This window comes from Vanessa cardui, chromosome 17, assembly GCF_905220365.1.
Source record: "Vanessa cardui chromosome 17, ilVanCard2.1, whole genome shotgun sequence".
Classification (NCBI taxonomy): Eukaryota; Metazoa; Arthropoda; class Insecta; order Lepidoptera; family Nymphalidae; genus Vanessa; species Vanessa cardui.
Window position 1 is genome coordinate 9,520,332 of NC_061139.1, and position 19,110 is coordinate 9,539,441.

At 36.6% G+C, this 19,110-nt stretch overlaps 1 protein-coding gene across 1 annotated transcript; it reads left to right on the forward strand.

Annotated features, from left to right (window-relative positions):
• The first annotated feature begins 177 nt into the window (after positions 1–177).
• LOC124536856 lies at positions 178–17,250 on the forward strand. The gene is made up of 9 exons (XM_047113497.1): positions 178–2,890; positions 3,249–3,410; positions 8,216–8,434; positions 8,696–8,850; positions 12,601–12,823; positions 14,057–14,234; positions 14,601–14,707; positions 15,162–16,400; positions 16,876–17,250. Exons 1-9 carry the CDS (start codon positions 338–340, stop codon positions 16,978–16,980), a joined length of 4,941 nt encoding a protein of 1,646 aa, XP_046969453.1. The 5' UTR covers positions 178–337; the 3' UTR covers positions 16,981–17,250.
• Positions 17,251–19,110: the final 1,860 nt, after the last annotated feature.

Here is a 19,110-nt window from a genome sequence, read left to right on the forward strand (position 1 = left end):
CAATTTAGCTATGTTTCTTAAAAATAATTTATTTCTTTACGCAAGTACAATATTAAAATCATTTGAAATGCATTGTCTTAATGAGAAATAATAGAAAAATACATTTAATGAATTTGTCTTTTTACTCAGTAAATTTTTATTGTTAGTTTCCGAACGTCACAAAAAATACGTCAAAAAGTTACAAATGGCTGCTTTGTGTTCGCCTTGTTATTTGCCGTATTTTAGTGTGAATCATTAATAAAAATGGTAAAATATGAACATGATAAATGAAATACGAATAATATATCCTTGAGGAAATATAATTATCAACTACTAAGCAAGTATAACGGATTTTGTGATGTCGTTCGACAAGGCTACAGAAATAAAAACCAAGGAGATCGATAAAATCAAACGTCGTCATAAAACTGACGACACTGTTGTTGCAACAGCATTAAGAGGCAGTGAAGATACATTCCAGTGCACAAAAATGGAGAACGCAGGCGATAACGCCGGGAAACCGACCGAGTTATGTTTACAGGGCAACTCTCATCTCATATCTAGCACAACCAGCAGCCTGGCTGATACGCCCGGTGATTCTGGTGTTTTATGTTTGGACAGCGAAGCTTCTGAGGCTACAAGTCAGGCTCTTATGTCTCACAGTCTCATCGGAGCTGAGGAACTGACCTGTGACAGTATTTATGACGCTGCACCATCAGGTTCCCAAGAAATGATCAAGAGCACTAACAGTAGTATCATGACCCGTAGTGATATAGATAATCAAAACATAGGTGCTCCCGATGATATTGTCCCAGAACTTTTAGTTGAAACAAGTAAAAAACCAGTGTACGAAAATTTACCAGATGTTGTTTTAAAAGCTTTAGAGAGCGAGAAAGTTTGCATCGAAGAAGTAAAAAAGTCTGCCTTGAGGACATCTGAGCCAAAAAAATCATTATCAGAAGATATTGTGTATAGAAGGAGATGTAGAAAAAAGTCTCAAAGTGGGCCAAGCTCACAGAAGAAAAGAGTGTCTTTTCATGAAGATATTTTAAATAATACAAGAACAGATAACATTCACATTGAAAGAGGTTTTATATCTTATGGACCTGACAGTGCATATTGTGATAAATTCAGACAGAAAAATGCAACTAATGATAGATTCTCATGGTGTGCTTCTGGGGATAGATCACCAAAATATGCAGCAGATGTAGCTCAGCAGACAATGTCTGATATACTGACCTACGGTGACTCAAAACATGATAAAAGTGGAATATTTGAATATTGCCAAACCTTCGAAAGAGAAAATAAAGACAGAGTTAATAATAATGAGGCAAAACCTCATGGTAAATTATATGCATGTGATTCAAACAGTTCAGATTCCAATTTTAGCTGTGACTCAGAATCTTCATCCAGTGATTCATCGTCTTCCCACTCAAATAAAACTGAAACATCACCCGTTCACAAGAAAACAGACAAGACACAGAAATCTTACTCATGTGATGGTTTCGAAAATGGTGGGCATGTGGCATTCATTAGAAAAACATATTTCTCTGAAGCTGACATTGATCAGTCACACGATCGTAATAATAAACCATTAGAAGTCACTCAAAGCCCAACCACAGTCAAATCTGTCTTAAAGAAGAAGAGGTACATAACAACAAATGTTGTAGAAGAAAGAAAACATAATAACAAAGTGTTAAGCCTCCTCGATGCGAATAACATCATAGATTCATTAAAGAACTTTTATAAAAATTTCAATTTTAATTTTGCACCTGAAAAAGGATTGCCAGAGACTAGTTTTGAATTAAATAATGTGGTAGAAGCACTACCGTGTGACGTGAATCAAAATAAAAAGCTATCGAAAAGCTTAGACTCTGGATTTCAAATTGATGATGAAGACGATTTTGTTGAAATTAATCTTAACTCTCAACCCTTGGAAGCAGAAAAGCCAAAAGAGTTCATATCAGGATCGAAAAATACCGTGACAGGAGACCGAACGCCCAATGAGGGATCCCCTCGGCATAAGTTGACATTAAACATGAAAAATCAACTGGACAATAAGCTGTCAAACAAAGGGGGTGTGTTTCCACCACTCAGTAAATATGTCGTTAACTGTGAAAGTACAGTTTATGAACATAAAGGTGTTTCCTATAGTTACGTCCATGATACATTCCAAACAGCCTTTGAAGCTCCAAAGGAAACATTCGTACCAATCCCTGAGTCCACACCGGTCAGTGAGATGGTACAAAGTTCAAGTAAACTCGACCTCAATTCGAAATCCGAGGCAGATAATTCGAGCAGGACATCGACACCGAAACGCCAGTTCAACAAGAACGTACAAGAGGAAACGGAGGCAAAGAACGGTATCTCCAAGCACTTGTCGTCGCCGAAAAAGCAAAACGTTAACAGATACAGCCGCAAGTCCGCATCAACGGTGCAAAAGAGTGACGAAACGCAGCAAGTAATTAGCGATAATTGCTCCAACACCGATAACTCGACCTTGAAGGGCGCTGATGATTTCAATGACGAATTCTTTGACAGTCCCTCTAATCAAAAGATGCAATCGAACAAATCGGCGCTACTGAACCGATACCTCAGAAATGTGTGTCAGAAGAAAGACCTTGAACTGAAGGTGAAGAACAATAAATTCTTTCAAATTAAAATGAGAATGGAGAAGGAATTTCCGAGCATCATATATCCGTTTAAAGATGTGTCGGAAACGTTTCGCGTTTCCTCGTCGAGGATGTCCCGGCTCATCGACAAGGAAGTCATCGAAAACAAAAGACTGTCGGTGAGACTTCTCACAGCCGAAGAGCCATCGTACTTTGACAGTTTCGAAGACAACGTCGCTATTGAATGCAATGAGAAATTGCGACTGCAAATATTTTCCTATCCCAATGAAACATTGAACCGGGTAAGAATAGTTTTGTAATGCTCGTTAATGAAACTGTTACTAAAATGACCTTGCGAACTATATTGTTTATGAAATTATAAAATGTTTGTTGGTTTTTAGCCTTAGATTAAACATAAGAGATAATTTTCCATATAGTTATAGTTTCCGATACTATTATTTTTTTAACAGCGTTACGTAAAAGCTTCTCTCGGTCACAGCTGATCTCAAAGGAAAATACCAAAAAATACTGTTTTCTTAAATTAACTGCTGTGAACAATAACTACAATAAATTTACTGCAAACAAGAAAAATGATACTTATTTGCATAATTTATGTATTTTTATTATAATATATTAAGTAATATTTCCGTTTTGTTGAAGATGATGAAAGTACAATCACCATACAACATGGAGGACGGCTCGTGGACCCCTCTCCTAGTATTCATAACGGATTACGCGCTCTATGTAGCCAGCGTTAAACCCGGAGGCACAGAATATGACATACTGTGCCGATTGCCCCACAACGAGCTCGATGCTATAGCGGTATGAACCAAACTTATAATACTCAATATATGTTTACGATCGAAGAGATCTATGCAGAAAATCTTTTTTTATTATATATACGTAACAAAAAGACCTTCAGACTAAGATACGGATATTACATAAGACATATGAATAAATATTACCACATTAAAAATATATTTATAATTATATTCTTTTTGATCGTTCCCTCACTGCTGAGGATCGTGACCACATACATGTATGTTTCGTTTCCATTCGGTGCGGTCGTATGCGAAGTGGACGGCACGGTATATGCTCCCGCCTGCCGCCTTCTTAATGGATTCAGACCACCTTGTAGGCGTCCTAACCTGGGCACGTCTGCCATCCATTTTGCCAAGGACGATTTGTTTCTTCAGACCATGCTTTGTAGACCGCACGCTGTGTCCAAAAAAACTAAGGATGCTTTGACGGCATATTTCAGAAAGCCGCAATATAATTTATATATTATGTGTAAAATACTGTTAAAACTTATCTGTATTCTCTTTGACGATAATATTTAAACCAAACTTTTTATCATATAATAATTATTGGGAGATAGATTATGACACCTACTGTCGAGAGGAATATCTCTTAATCTCCAAATGCTTTTAACTTTAATAAAAAATACCTTAGCGTACCGCAGTATATAAAAGAAGTTTTTAGGCAGTTTGTAAATGTGTCATGAAACTAAACAATGTGTTTTGTTTTCATCATGCAGAAGAATATGTATTTTCTTTTTTAGAATTATTTAAGAACGAACGAATGAATGAACGTTTAAATATATTGTCGTACAATGTATTTTAATGCCACCCAGTTAGTTGGGTGCGATCACCGATCACCGCAGGGGGCTGGTGGCATATTTAATTATTTTTACCAAATGTCTATAATTCTTAATGTATATGTATTTGACCTCGAAAGTAATTATTATTTATCGCGTATAAAAGTCATGAAGATACACTATCGATCGGTCGTTGGACTTATAAACGCTTATACAATTAAAAAAAAAAGATTGTCTCAACTACCTGAATAACATGCTATCAACTTGATTGTTTATATTGTTTCATGCAGAAAAATAAATATATTCAAGTATGTATGTAATAGATTATATCGTCATGTTGTAAAAAAAATTAATTCGTTCAGTTGAACTGATTTCAATTGAGTCACAAAATCTGACACACAATACTAGCCGGACTTGGTTGGTCCGATTAGTTAGTTAATAAGTTCAAAAATTATTCCACCTTACCTTACCTGAGCTGAGATGGCCCAGTGGTTAGAACGCGTGCATCTTAACCGATAATTTGTGGTTCAAACCTAGTTCTCCCCGGAGCCCTGAACGCCGAGTACGCCCAAGTACACCGGGTTTACCCACTAAAAAACCAGCGGTACCCTCTCCGTCTTTCGGCGGACGCCACGGGATCGCTTACGCATGCTACCGTGACAAGAGGTGGCCTTAGCCCAGCAGTGGGAAATTTAAAAACCTTCAGGCTTTATCATAGGGTTTACTGACAGTCATTAAAGAATTCCAATATTCACCTCCAGGCATCATCATAATCACCTAAATAATGTAAAATTAATATACTGTCTTCAGAATGACGTGTACTTTTGAAATATTAAATCGATACGACAAAATTTGGAACTAGGTTAAAATCCAATTTATTTTTTTCTTTCATTATTACTTCCAAGATTTCTTTATATACTGATTTGATTAGTTACATATACGCGAAACGAATATACTTTGTTAGATTCGTTTGTAAAATGTAAGTTTTTATTATCACGAATAAAAAAATTCAAATTATACAATCTCTTATAACATATTATCTTTTGTCTTATGCAATTTTTTAGGCCACTACACACATGTATATGTGTCCATAGCAAGTAAGTTATGTCCCCTTTTGCTTGTAATTATACTGGCTTAGTCACCCTTTCAACCGGAATACAGCAATATGATTAGGTACTATAATCTACCGCAGATCAATTTAACTTGAATCTTCTGCTGTGTTTAATTTATTATTAAAATCAAAATTAAATTTATTCAAGGAATATTTCTCTTTTTTGGCACTTAAAGAGATTCAATTAAATGATAAAACTTCGTCGGTTCGAATCATGATTTAACCGAGAAGAACGTGAGTTTTTTTTACGTAGTACTTAATTCTTCACACAAAAATAACATATGCACGAGTATATCTACTGTTCAGCGTGTTGTGTAACGTTAGAAAATTTTAGCTGTTTTCAACGGCCACGCCAAGACAATTAGTAACTAATATGCATCTAGTACAATTGTCATTTATATTTTTTTACGTATTTTATAGACCTCGACCGCATAGCTTGACCTGAGTCGTGCGTAACGGTTATAGACTTAAAAAAAAAAAAACATTTTTATTTGTACCCACCAAAGAGGTTTTGGATGCCGGAGTAACATGAGTATATGTTCGGGAATATACGTAACAGGCTGTATATATTACGACGTTTTGAAATGAACAAAAAAATAAACCGAATGCGTTCCATTAAAATAAGGTCAATCATAATCAATTGCTGTTAATAGAATAAGAAACCAATACTACACTACTACTACGGTACATGTAGCAGTTTTATTAACAAGAGAAGTTTTTCTATTCTAAGTGTCTAGACTGTCTGTCCAACTTGACAGACAATATTTCCTATTTACGATGTTTTTGTCGTATCATGAAGTTTGTGTTGTAATGACATGATCAATATCGGCGTTTTAAATTCACGCCAAATAAATTGAATTAAAAAATACGGCATACATGTTAAAAATATGAGAAAATAATTGACATAAATACTCTGAAGAAATCTTGAGCACAGAAAAGCCAACCAATTAATGTCGTTAACACCATACAGTTTCAGTATTTGTAGTGTAGTTTCAAATGTATATATATTGTTGCTAATAATACGTACAAGGAAAATTAAACAAGAAAAGTTATTTCTGTCAATTCAGCATCGATTCCAATGAACTGCGTCTTTGAATTATCTCAACACCGGCTTGGATGTATTCCAAGAGTCCTCTGCTTTGACTTTAGCACAAACAGCTCGCCTATATACGCTTCTTAAGTTATAACCAATCGCTAGTAAATGTTGCAATCATGTTACGACATAATATTAATAATGCATGTAATAAATTTGCATGTAGATTAAACGTTCAAGTTTTTTATAGTGACTCACTCACCCATATATTATAAACGGGACAAACTCTTCTTGACATTGCACGCAACGATCGCATGTTGTAGGCATTTACGACCAAGTATCGTGAGAAACAAACGCAATTGTCAACTTTGTAACAAATGTCTTAATTTGTTTGATCTTTTAAGTACTTTTACTCTAAATATTATGTGTACCAAATATGATATATTTATTTGAAGACTTTTAAAACATTTCGGGTCGTTTCATATTTACGAAAGCGTCAGATATTCTTCTGCCAAACCGTATTACTATAGTATTGTTGTGTTTCGTATCCATTGTGCCTTGTATCCGTGTATAATATCTTAACTCTCGTGGATGGTGGCGCATTTGGAATGTAAGGAATGGTTAATATTTCTTACAGCGCCATGTCTAAGGGCGATGTTCACCACTTACCATTTTGGTCATCTACATTTATCATGAAAAACACCGTACTCCTGTTTCTGACTCGACCGGTATACCAATGCATCTAATTATTCGATGGAAATTAATTATTAACAATTGAACAATGAAAGACGAATAGAGAAATTGAAAAGTGATATCATGGCAAAGTTCTTGTATGAGGAAATTTAAAGCCTTTTATGTAATAAATCTCAAACACATCAAATACCCCTGATAGAAATGGTATGCAATATAATGAATTGCAAAACTCGAAGAGATACCAGAAAAAAAACATTTTTTTCAGAAGTGCCATTCTATTAGTTTTCATTTCGTATCTCGTGCATTGTTAACAATTGATTTACACGTGATACGCCACTTAAATAAGTGTATCCAATTTATAAATATAACATTTAATATAGGCAATGGCGCATAATAACACACTTTGACTTTTCACGCTCGTGTTCTGCTATGAGTTTCGAGTTCCTTCTGACAGAAAACCTTTACAGACCGGAATGTTAAACCGATTTTAAAAAAAACTTTTTTCTGACACTCAAATATTGTCAACTGATTGAACAATATAAAAAATGAAACTGAACAATATAAAAGATGATAGTTAACAATATAAAAAATGTGATTAGAAATTAAACCAGATCACTAGGATCTTTGAAAATGTTTGAAAGCATGGAAGTTTGTGGAATATCTTTTGACTTACTTAAGTCTATTGATTGTGTGCATCAAAGAAATATCAGTAAGATTATGTAAGGATCAGTTCTTGGTCCACTTTTCTTCCTCCTTTACATAAATGACACTCCTGGTCTTAAGTGAAACATAAGATGATCTATCGATTTGCCTTATGTATTTAAGTTACTTCTTTAGTCTAATGTCCTATAACCTATATGTCCTATAATAATAAAGTTTTTATCAATTTAAAATGAAAAATCTTTTCTCTCAATTCTCGTAATATATACTCGACACCGTTAAGTGTTTTCGTAAAACATGAAGGATTTCGATAATATGCTGATAAAAATCAAAGTAGATTCAATATAGATTTTTTTGGTGGAGACACACCTTGGGAATTAAGTGATAAGCAGTTATACATGAATGATTGTAAACGACAATTCTTGAAAAGATGATATATTTCCGAAACGATAGTATATATATTTTTTCGATTAATAAGCGAACGAAGCATTACGCTTTATATGAAATTAATTATTTGCATTAACTCTTCAAAGGTCGGTCCTGAAGCGCAATACATCCAAATAATCGACATAGCGGGTAACATTGCCTGCTCTGTCGTGACTGGAGAAGCATCTCTCGGCGCGAGACTTGCTTCTTCATTGGAATGGAGCGCTCGAACGTCCCCGCTTCGCATACAACGTCCGCCAGCCATGTTGCCGCTCAGCTGCGACCACCTCGCCTTAGCAATAACAAGGCAGAGGCATGAAAAGAGGGTAGGTGATGTCTTCTATTTTTAAATTCCTAGAATTGTATTCTTTCTTCTTATTCTATTTTCGACGGATTATAAATCTTTGCCATGCCATAGACAACACGCTATTGTTTGGCTGGCTTAAAGTATTGTCTTCTAGTTTCTACAATTGCATCAAAAACAGACTCTAAATTAAATGATTTCGTAGTAGCATAATTGAGAAGATTAGGCCATTGGAGAAAAAATATTTTTCCATTTGCAAAGTACTAATAATGTAACATTTCAGGTTCCACCGATCCTCTACTACGGTCGAGCGTGTTCCGGAGACGCTGAGGATAGACTCATCGAAGCCCCGGGTGCTTTCGCGCCGCCGCTCGAAGGGTACCTGATGTGCAAGACTGAGAAAAGCAGACGTTTTGAACCGTGCTACTTCTTGCTCAGGTGAGTTTAGTACATTATAATAATAATAATAATTCATTTATTTAGGCATCATTTTGAACAAAAACAAGATGTGAGCGATAATAACTGCGATAGTATAAAACTGTGGTGCAGTTATTAACGCCCGCCTACAAAGCGACATTGCTCTATTAATTAAGACACCTAAATTGCACATATTTGTTACATAATATGTATATGAATACAAAAAGAAAAGAAAAATAAAACACCAAAACACTAAAGAATTATGAATTGACCGATTACAAGGTAATTGCGTAATCTTTGTACCTGTAATTGGTCCAAATTTTAATTAAATACTTTTTAACATAAATAAACAAACATATGATATGGACATATAAATAACTTCACATCAATAGGATGTTACGTATAGAGGCCTGAAATACACTAGAAATATAAACATTATCAATTATATATTAAGTACAATGTTACGTAGAAAATGTGTGTTAACACTTTCATATTAAACTACATAGTCGGTGTCGCGGCCTTTCGCACGTTTTAATGGTTGATCGTCAGGTGTTAAGTATAAAAATGTAACATCTTTACTTGGGATTCAGTTTCTACCATACAAAAAAATCAAATTCGGTTCTGCGGTTTTCAGACAGAGTTGCCTTCGCATTTATAATATTAGTAAAGATTAATCACTAAACCTAAATCATCACCTTCCTCCTGCCCTTATCCCAATTTTATTTGAGGTGGCGCAGCATGTCTTTTTCTTCCATGATTCTCTTTCTGACGTCATCATAATTATATTACATTAGTTCCAGCCATATCGTCATTCACCCAATCCATCCAAAGAAACGATTCTTTAGGCGTCCCTTGCCTCTATATCCATCCACGTCCATGCTCAAGACCTTTCTCAGAACTGGTATTCATTCCTCCGCATAACATGCCCATACTAAATTAAATTACATTAAAATCATCTACATCAAATGCAGCTAGGTTATTAAATAATAGTGTTTCTAAATGCGTTATTGATTTTTCATTTGAAACGGTTTCTGCAATAGATGTCATAAAAGTATTTAAAACTGTAAATATTAAAAAAACTAACGACATATGGGGCATTTCGGTAAATTTTTTTAATAACATCATATACGATATTGCTTCGTATATAGCAGTAATTTTAAACAAGAGTTTGGACACGGGTTCATTTCCTAACTTGTTAAAATGTAGTAAAGTTTTACCACTTTCTAAAACTGGAAACAGAAGCGATCCCTTTAATTACAGGCCTATTTCAATACTCCCATCCTTAAGTAAAATTTTCGAAAAAAGTATTTTAAATCAACTTCTCGTCCATTTCGGTACAAATGCTATTTTTCATGGTGAGCAATTCGGTTTTAGAAGAGGTCGCTCGACAACTGATGCGGGGATTGCGCTTCTCAAACATATTTACGATGCTTGGGAGAAATCACAGAACGCTATTGGAGTATTTTGTGATTTATCTAAAGCATTCGATTGTGTAGAACACGAAACGCTTCTTTATAAGCTCAAATATTACGGTGTTAAAGGTAAAGCTCTTGATCTCATCGCTTCATATTTAAGTCAAAGAATTCAGCAAGTTTTCATTAATGGAATAAAGTCTTCTGGATCTACGTTAAAAATGGGAGTTCCACAAGGTTCAATTTTGGGTCCCTTTCTATTCCTAGTATATATAAATGATCTTCCTTTCTATGTTAAGGGTATTTGTGATATAGTGTTGTTTGCTGACGATACTTCGCTGATTTTTAAGGTTGACAGGAAAAAAAATGACTATGACGATGTGAACGATGCATTATCACAGGTACACAATTGGTTTACAGTAAATAATTTAGTTTTGAATGCTCAAAAAACAAAATGTGTAGTTTTTACCCTACCAAATGTTAGCAATCAAAATTATAATATATATTTAAATGGTGACCGTCTTGAAGTAGCTGATACTACGGTGTTTTTAGGAATAGAATTGGATTCCAGACTTCAGTGGACTTCTCATTTTTCATCCCTAACAGGGAGACTCAGCTCGGCAACATACGCGGTTAGAAAAGTTAGACAACTAACTGATATTGATACCGCTCGTTTAGTTTATTTTGGTTATTTTCACAGTATTATGTCATCATCATATTACTTTGGGGTAACGCTGCAGATATTGAATCTATCTTTATTTTACAAAAGAGAGCCATCCGGTTTATTTATAATCTTGGAGCTAGAGACTCTCTTCGGGATGTTTTTAACAAAGTGGGAATACTCACTGTTGCGTCGCAATATATTTACAACAATATTATTTATATTCACAGTAACATTGATCACTTTGATAAAATCAGTGATAATCATTGTATGTGCACTAGGAGTAAGGATAAGCTTATAACGCCAAGTTTCCGACTCCGCAAAGTCAATAAATCCTTCTTGGGGCAAGGTATCCGTTTCTATATTAAAATTCCGCAGACATTTTTAACTTTGCCGTTTAGTAAATTCATATCGTTTGTAAAAAATACATTGGTAGAAAAAGCATATTATTCGATACAAGATTTTATAGATGATAAAAAAGCGTGGAGTTAATACCTGTTGACTTCCAAGCAGGATACATTAATTGAAATAATTGTATTTAATTAACATGACGTTGTATTTTTTAAATGTTAAAAAAGAGTAACTACTGTGTTTCTTGCCGGTTCTTCTCGGTAGAATCTACTTTCCGAACCGGTGCTAGCTTCACTTAATTGTAAAATGACGATCCAAAAGTGCTTATAAAAGCCTACTTGAATAAAGTTTATTTTTATTTTGATTTTTTTGATACTAGTGATAGCTATCTTCCACATTTAACTTCTCCTTTACTGATGCCACTTGCAAATTTCCTACCATTCGCGTAACATCACACATTCCTCTCAACATTCTCATCTCCGCTACATGCATTCCTATTGTGGCCCAAATCTGATATATGTATAATTGTATATAGAATAGCAATTCTGACCAATGGCCATGGTCTATGATCTACCCCTTAAGTTCAAGGGCAATCACTAAATATAAATATAAAAATAAAATATCACAAGTTTTAAACGCGATTCGTCAAAATTTAATTCTATGGACTGTTTAAGTTCAAAACTACATTAACACACTTTCTTTAGAAACGTTATAGTAAAATATAACTTTTCTTTTTAGAATGTGTACCCTAGCATAAAGCGAGCTAACGAGCGGTTATAGTGAAAGGCAAATTAGTTGAATTATCAAGATAATGTGTCTTGTTATAGAGTTATGAGTTATAACATTATTTTAACTGCTTGTAATATATTTGTATTTCAATTTGGGTAAATATATTGCCATCTCTATATCGTGATGTATGTTAATTGTTATTAAGTGTAGAATATAATTGTTTGCTCCTCAAAAAATATTATAGTTTAGATTTTATTATTTTGTACGGATTCAAGATAGTTATAGGAGTTTATCTTTACTAATATTATAAAGATGCAATATACATATATTACGTATAATATTCGGTACTAATGATCCAAATGTTTTAATACTCATATAAAGCTGTATTATCCTCGATAATTATGCATAAATTATATTCATAACATATTAACTTTTTTAACTAATTGCATCCGTGCGACGCCGAGGCGGGTCGATAGTTTTTTTTTACATATTACAAAAAATGTTATTTTGTTGTACCAATTTTAGTATATATTTATACGCCCACGAATATTATTAAACATGAATTATATAAAATAATAGATATCTATTGTAACTAAATGATATGTGTTGCTATTATAGAGCGGGCGTTCTGCACTGGGGTCCACACTCGCCCGACGGTACTCCGCTACCGAACAACATCGCGCTCCGCACCGTAGTGGGCGTGCGGCGCCACGTGGACCCGTCCCGCCGGCCGCACTGTTTCGAGATAGCGATGAGCGACTCCAGTAGACTCCTGCTGGCTGCCCCCGACGATCCCACCGCTTCCTCCTGGCTGCAGTCTCTCCTACTACACGCTGCTCAAGTAAATTATCTTAAAAAAAAAAAGAATTTCTCACGACCTACCTCATTTTGGTTTGCATCGCGTAATTCGAGAACCTAACTACGTATATGAAAAAATATACCTTTCAATTTTTTTTATTTGGAACGAGATTCTTTAACGTAGCTCACATTAGTTAAAGTAAAGTAAAGTAACAGCCTGTAAATTTCCCACTGCTGAGATAAGGCCTCCTCTTCCGTTAAGGAGAGGGTTTGGAACATATTTCACCACGCTGTTCCAATGCGGGTTGGTGGAATGCACATGTGGAAGAATTTCGATGAAATTAGACGCATGCAGATTTCCTCACGATGTTTTCCTTCACCACCGAGCGCGAGATGAATTATAAACACAAATTAAGCACATATATATAGTGGTGCTTGCCTGGGTTTGAACCCGCAATCATCGGTTAAGATGCACGCGTTTTAACCACTGGGCCATCTCAGCTCACTTTAGTTAAATCTTAAGAAATTGTTAGGCAAGTGATATACCCCCTATTATTAAATCATATTCATTTTTAGTAACAATTTTATTTATTAGTAAATTAAATATTACGTAATATTTATATTAGAAGTTAAGTTTGCATCATTACATAATATGAATAAATTATATACATATGAGTCATCCAGTTTGTTCGCTAGTTATAATATAGTCATGTTTGACTTTATTACATTAACATAACTAAATACATTACTATACATTATATTTAACATGGATGGAATACGAACTCTGTTAGTCGTCTGGACATCTAGATCATTACAAAATATTTTTAAACCCATCTCGCTCGATAACTTAGAGCTACATAAGTTAGCAGTATCAGTAAGGGGTTGTCCATTAATCACGTGAGGCTTGAAAGGGGGGGGGGGGAGGGGTTTGATAAAAATCACGAAAATAACACAAGGGGGAGGGGGGGGGTGTAGTAAGATATCTCGTGTATTTATTTTTTCGTCTAATGCGTGATTTTTAAACAAATATGGTGCTTAATTTCAGAAATAAAATAGGATTATAGTTTATACCTGTATTTAAATTAAGATAATATTCAGAAAATTTTAAGATTCGTTGTAGGTACTAAAAATACACGTGATGTTGAGAAGGGGGAGGGCACTAGGGTGGTCTTAAACCTCACTACGTATCACCAATGGGGGAGGGGGGGGTTAAAAAATGCTAAAAAAAGATCACGTGATTAATGGACAACCCCTAACATGTGTCGAGTGTCGTCAGGCGCTGGAGGAGAAAGACGGCGCGAAGAAGACAAGCCCTTGCGCCGGCCCGCCGCCCGCGTGCACGCTGCTCGTCACGCCGCTCGAGGTGCTCAGCGTGCGCGACACGCTCGACGCCGCCTTCGTGGCCGGCGCCGCCGCCTACCTCCGCCAGCGGGGCTCCGACGCGCTGCTCAAAGGTCAGAACACCCTCCACGCACCTGAAGCGGACACCCCATCCGATGGTGTAATCGTGTGTGAACGCAGTGCAACGAATTTAATTCAGTATGGTATTGAACCGGACACCGAATTAAGCTCTTGAAATTTCATCAATATGTGTTAGTTTCGAAGAGTTCAGATGCATAGATAGGTTCATCTACTTTTACACACGAGAGAAAGAGAGAGAGAGAGAGAGACATAATTTTCATTAGTTACATGAGAACTTCGCCGTGCTTATAACTTTTGAAACTTCAGAATTCTGTATTATTAATGAAATACAAGTCACAGTATATAACGTGCCCTATATTTAAATTCTAAAGTATATTTTTTAAATTTTTATATTTCAGAATATATCGAAGAGATGACAACTGATGTCGAAATTTTGGCGTGCGGCTCCATCAAGAATTTGACCGCTTTTAAAATACCGGACACGGACGAGAATTGGTGCTGCTTAGTGAGTATAGAATAATAGACATTTTTAACTTTGCCGTTTAGTTAATTCAAATCGTTTGTAAAAAAATACATTGGTATTAAAAGCATATTATTCGATACAAGATTTTATAGATGATAAATAAGCGTGGAGTTAATACCTGTTATCTTCCAAGCAGGATATATTAATTTAAATAATTGTATTTAACTAACAAGACTTTGTATTTTTTAAATTTTAATAAGAGTAACTACTGAGTTTCTTGCCGGTTCTTCTCGGTAGAATCTACTTTCCGAACCGGTGGTAGCTTCACTTAATTGTAAAATGACGATTCATAAGTGCTCGTAAAAGCCTACTTGAATAAGGTTTATTTTGATTTGATTTGAATAATTTAATAAGAATATAAATCACAATATATATATAGACTTGAAATATTATATACATCGCTGAGTGATTGAGGCGTTAACGTGTGCGTGCGCAGGAGTGGAGCGTGTGCGAGGCGCGCGAGCGCGGCGCGGGGCTGGCGCTGGTGCTGCCCAGCGGCGCCGAGCTCGAGCGGTTCATCCACGCGCTCGAGACCGCGCACGACCGCCTCACGGTAACCACCCGCACTGTCGTTATGTTGGCACTACTGCTGCCCAGCGGCGCCGAGCTCGAGCGGTTCATCCACGCGCTCGAGACCGCGCACGACCGCCTCACGGTAACCACCCGCACTGTCGTTATGTTGGCACTACTGCGGCCCAGCGGCGCCGAGCTCGAGCGGTTCATCCACGCGCTCGAGACCGCGCACGACCGCCTCACGGTAACCACCCGCACTGTCGTTATGTTGGCACTACTGCTGCCCAGCGGCGCCGAGCTCGAGCGGTTCATCCACGCGCTCGAGACCGCGCACGACCGCCTCACGGTAACCACCCGCACTGTCGTTATGTTGGCACTACTGCTGCCCAGCGGCGCCGAGCTCGAGCGGTTCATCCACGCGCTCGAGACCGCGCACGACCGCCTCACGGTAACCACCCGCACTGTCGTTATGTTGGCACTACTGCTGCCCAGCGGCGCCGAGCTCGAGCGGTTCATCCACGCGCTCGAGACCGCGCACGACCGCCTCACGGTAACCACCCGCACTGTCGTTATGTTGGCACTACTGCTGCCCAGCGGCGCCGAGCTCGAGCGGTTCATCCACGCGCTCGAGACCGCGCACGACCGCCTCACGGTAACCACCCGCACTGTCGTTATGTTGGCACTACTGCTGCCCAGCGGCGCCGAGCTCGAGCGGTTCATCCACGCGCTCGAGACCGCGCACGACCGCCTCACGGTAACCACCCGCACTGTCGTTATGTTGGCACTACTGCTGCCCAGCGGCGCCGAGCTCGAGCGGTTCATCCACGCGCTCGAGACCGCGCACGACCGCCTCACGGTAACCACCCGCACTGTCGTTATGTTGGCACTACTGCTGCCCAGCGGCGCCGAGCTCGAGCGGTTCATCCACGCGCTCGAGACCGCGCACGACCGCCTCACGGTAACCACCCGCACTGTCGTTATGTTGGCACTACTGCTGCCCAGCGGCGCCGAGCTCGAGCGGTTCATCCACGCGCTCGAGACCGCGCACGACCGCCTCACGGTAACCACCCGCACTGTCGTTATGTTGGCACTACTGCTGCCCAGCGGCGCCGAGCTCGAGCGGTTCATCCACGCGCTCGAGACCGCGCACGACCGCCTCACGGTAACCACCCGCACTGTCGTTATGTTGGCACTACTGCGGCCCAGCGGAGCTATATATATCAAATGTTGCATAAAGATTGCCATTTTCTATTTTATCCATTCATCCATTTTGTGTTATACATCTTGACACATTAACAACAAGCTGTAAATTTTCCACGACTGGTCTAAGGCTTCCCTTGAGGAAAAGGCTTGCAACATATTCCACCACGCTGTTCCAATCGTTGGTGGAATACACATGTGTCAGAATTTCTATGAAATTAGACACAAGCAAGTTTCCTCACGATGTTTTCCTTCACCGCCGAGCACGAGATGAATTATAAACACAAATTAAGCACATGAATATTCAGTTCTTGCCTGGATTTGAACCCACAACCATCGGTTAAGTTGCACGCGTTCTAACCACTCGGCCATCTCGGCTAAGATTATATAAACATTTATAAATATGGTAGGTAACTAATATTATAAATATTTTTCAGAACGAACCGTTCCCGCTCAGCGTAGTGGAGGCGTCGAAGTCAGCCTGCAGCGCGGCGCACTCCAAGTACGAATCCGCGTGGTCGCACATGTTACCCCAGCAGTGAAAACGATCCCGACTCATATTAACTTAACATAATCTTCCGATAAACATATAAGGCTTTATGTTTATTGCGCTGGTCGTATATATGCTTTGTGATATGTAGTGATATTGTATTTTATCTGCCAAATGAAGTAACCTCATATAAGCTTCTCACCAATATGCTTCATATAAAAACAAAGTGCAAAGTCTCTGAATATATCTATAATAGATTGTAATTGGTTACTATGTATTATAAATAACATGTATTCTTGTTAATAGTAGTGGACGCATTTTTTTTTAACTCTTGGAACGCTTATAAACATGATCAATATTAATAATATATTAAATAATCTTCGCTAAAACCATCCTTTGTCACAATAAATTAGAATTTGATATATAGAACTTTGTATTAGATCGGCTGATATATAAATACATATATTTACATGAATAGAATTGGTATTATATTTGCATGATCAATAATGTAATACTTATTAAATCTTTATTCATATTTTTATGTATTGCATAAAGATTTTAATGTGGATATATTAAATTTATTTTGTTAAATTGTACACGAGATCTATAATACTCAGTTTTGTCACAAATTTGAGTTTAAGTTTGAAAATGCTATATTTCTATTTTCTATGTGCCGATTATTTTATGAGTTGGAATAGGTAAGTTTAGATGGGGCTGTTAGGGTATAGGCATTCATTTTGAATATAAAATATATACCATACATTACTGGAAGGACATTCTATCTATGTAAAATTTGTAATTGAATATGAAAAGTTGAGTAAACTTTTTTTATGTCAAAGTAAACATAACTAACATCCTCATCTTTACTGCTCTCTAATACAAAATTGTTGTTATTATAACAATAGAAATGAATATGGCACGTAACAGCGGTTAACAGCCTCTACAACTGTTCAATTGAGTCAAATCTTGAGTTTATTTAACAGCAAGATATGGTATTTTACAGTATGTATTATTTTATGAGATGGTACTTGTATGCGGCATGATATATTTTTTATTTATACTACAGTATTATTTTTCTACTTTATAACATATTTCAATGAGTATTGTGTTCGTAAATGGAGTATCAAAATGTATTCACCCTCTAAAGGTTTGTTGATCATCGACTGTCAACCGCTGTTATAGTTCAGAAATGATTAATTTACAACAATTGAACGCTTAAACGTTTAAAAATTCAATATTCGATTGTTAGATTTGTTTAGAGTATATGTTTCGAAATTAAATAACATATTTTTTTCACCAAATTATATAAATCAATAATATATTAATCATTTCCATCGTGTATACGAATGAAGTTAAAGGATTTATAGCTTTTGCAAGAGTTCTTTAAAAATTAATATAGAATACAATATTGTAAATAGTTAATTTTCATTATACTATAGCAAAGTTCTCAAAAATGTTGTCATATGGAATGTTAGAAAGTGACGCATGCATGCTACAACGGGCGTGATATAGAGAGAGAAATAATCAGAATATGAACAATAGAGTTACGAAAGCACAACGTAGTCTAATTACATGTTACAACAATGCTTTTAAAATAGCGAATACATATTAGCGACGTACTTACCAGTTGCTATTTAGATAGAATATAATAGTACGTAGATTAAAATAAACATTTTCAAATATATTCCATGTATAATGTTTACGATTTATCATCTGTGGACATATAGTTGCTACTTAATTGATGTATAAATCGTTTTTCCAAGGTAATGTTGAAAATTCCGTCTAATGTTGTATGTAAAATGGAAATCGCATCCATACTAATTTCATTTTCACTATGATTTTATTTTGTACTTATAGTTTATAATATTTGAATTCGTCGACGCTGATTTTGTGGTACACAATGTCTTAAACTAATAATGTCTGAAACGTCATGCTTTGTATATATTTAGAGGAACATAAAATTCACACTTGTGACGTCAACAATACATTTAAGCCATTTTTGATTCAGGCATTATATAAAAAAAAAATCTCATTCATTACATATAATAATTGTCTGTGTATGTATACATACAGAGATAATGATTACTTTTCAAAATAATCTTGATATATGCGCTAAGGGCCCTTTATCTTGTGAGCTGTTTATGTATCTATATATAAACGATCCCTTATGTCTAACCCAAAT

Coding starts and splice junctions, on each gene's coding strand:
- LOC124536856 (XM_047113497.1), top strand. CDS start 338: ATGTCGTTCGACAAGGCTACAGAAATAAAAACCAAGGAGATCGATAAA. Junction 2,891..3,248: donor CCAATGAAACATTGAACCGG/GTAAGAATAGTT, acceptor GTTTTGTTGAAG/ATGATGAAAGTACAATCACC. Junction 8,435..8,695: donor GGCAGAGGCATGAAAAGAGG/GTAGGTGATGTC, acceptor GTAACATTTCAG/GTTCCACCGATCCTCTACTA.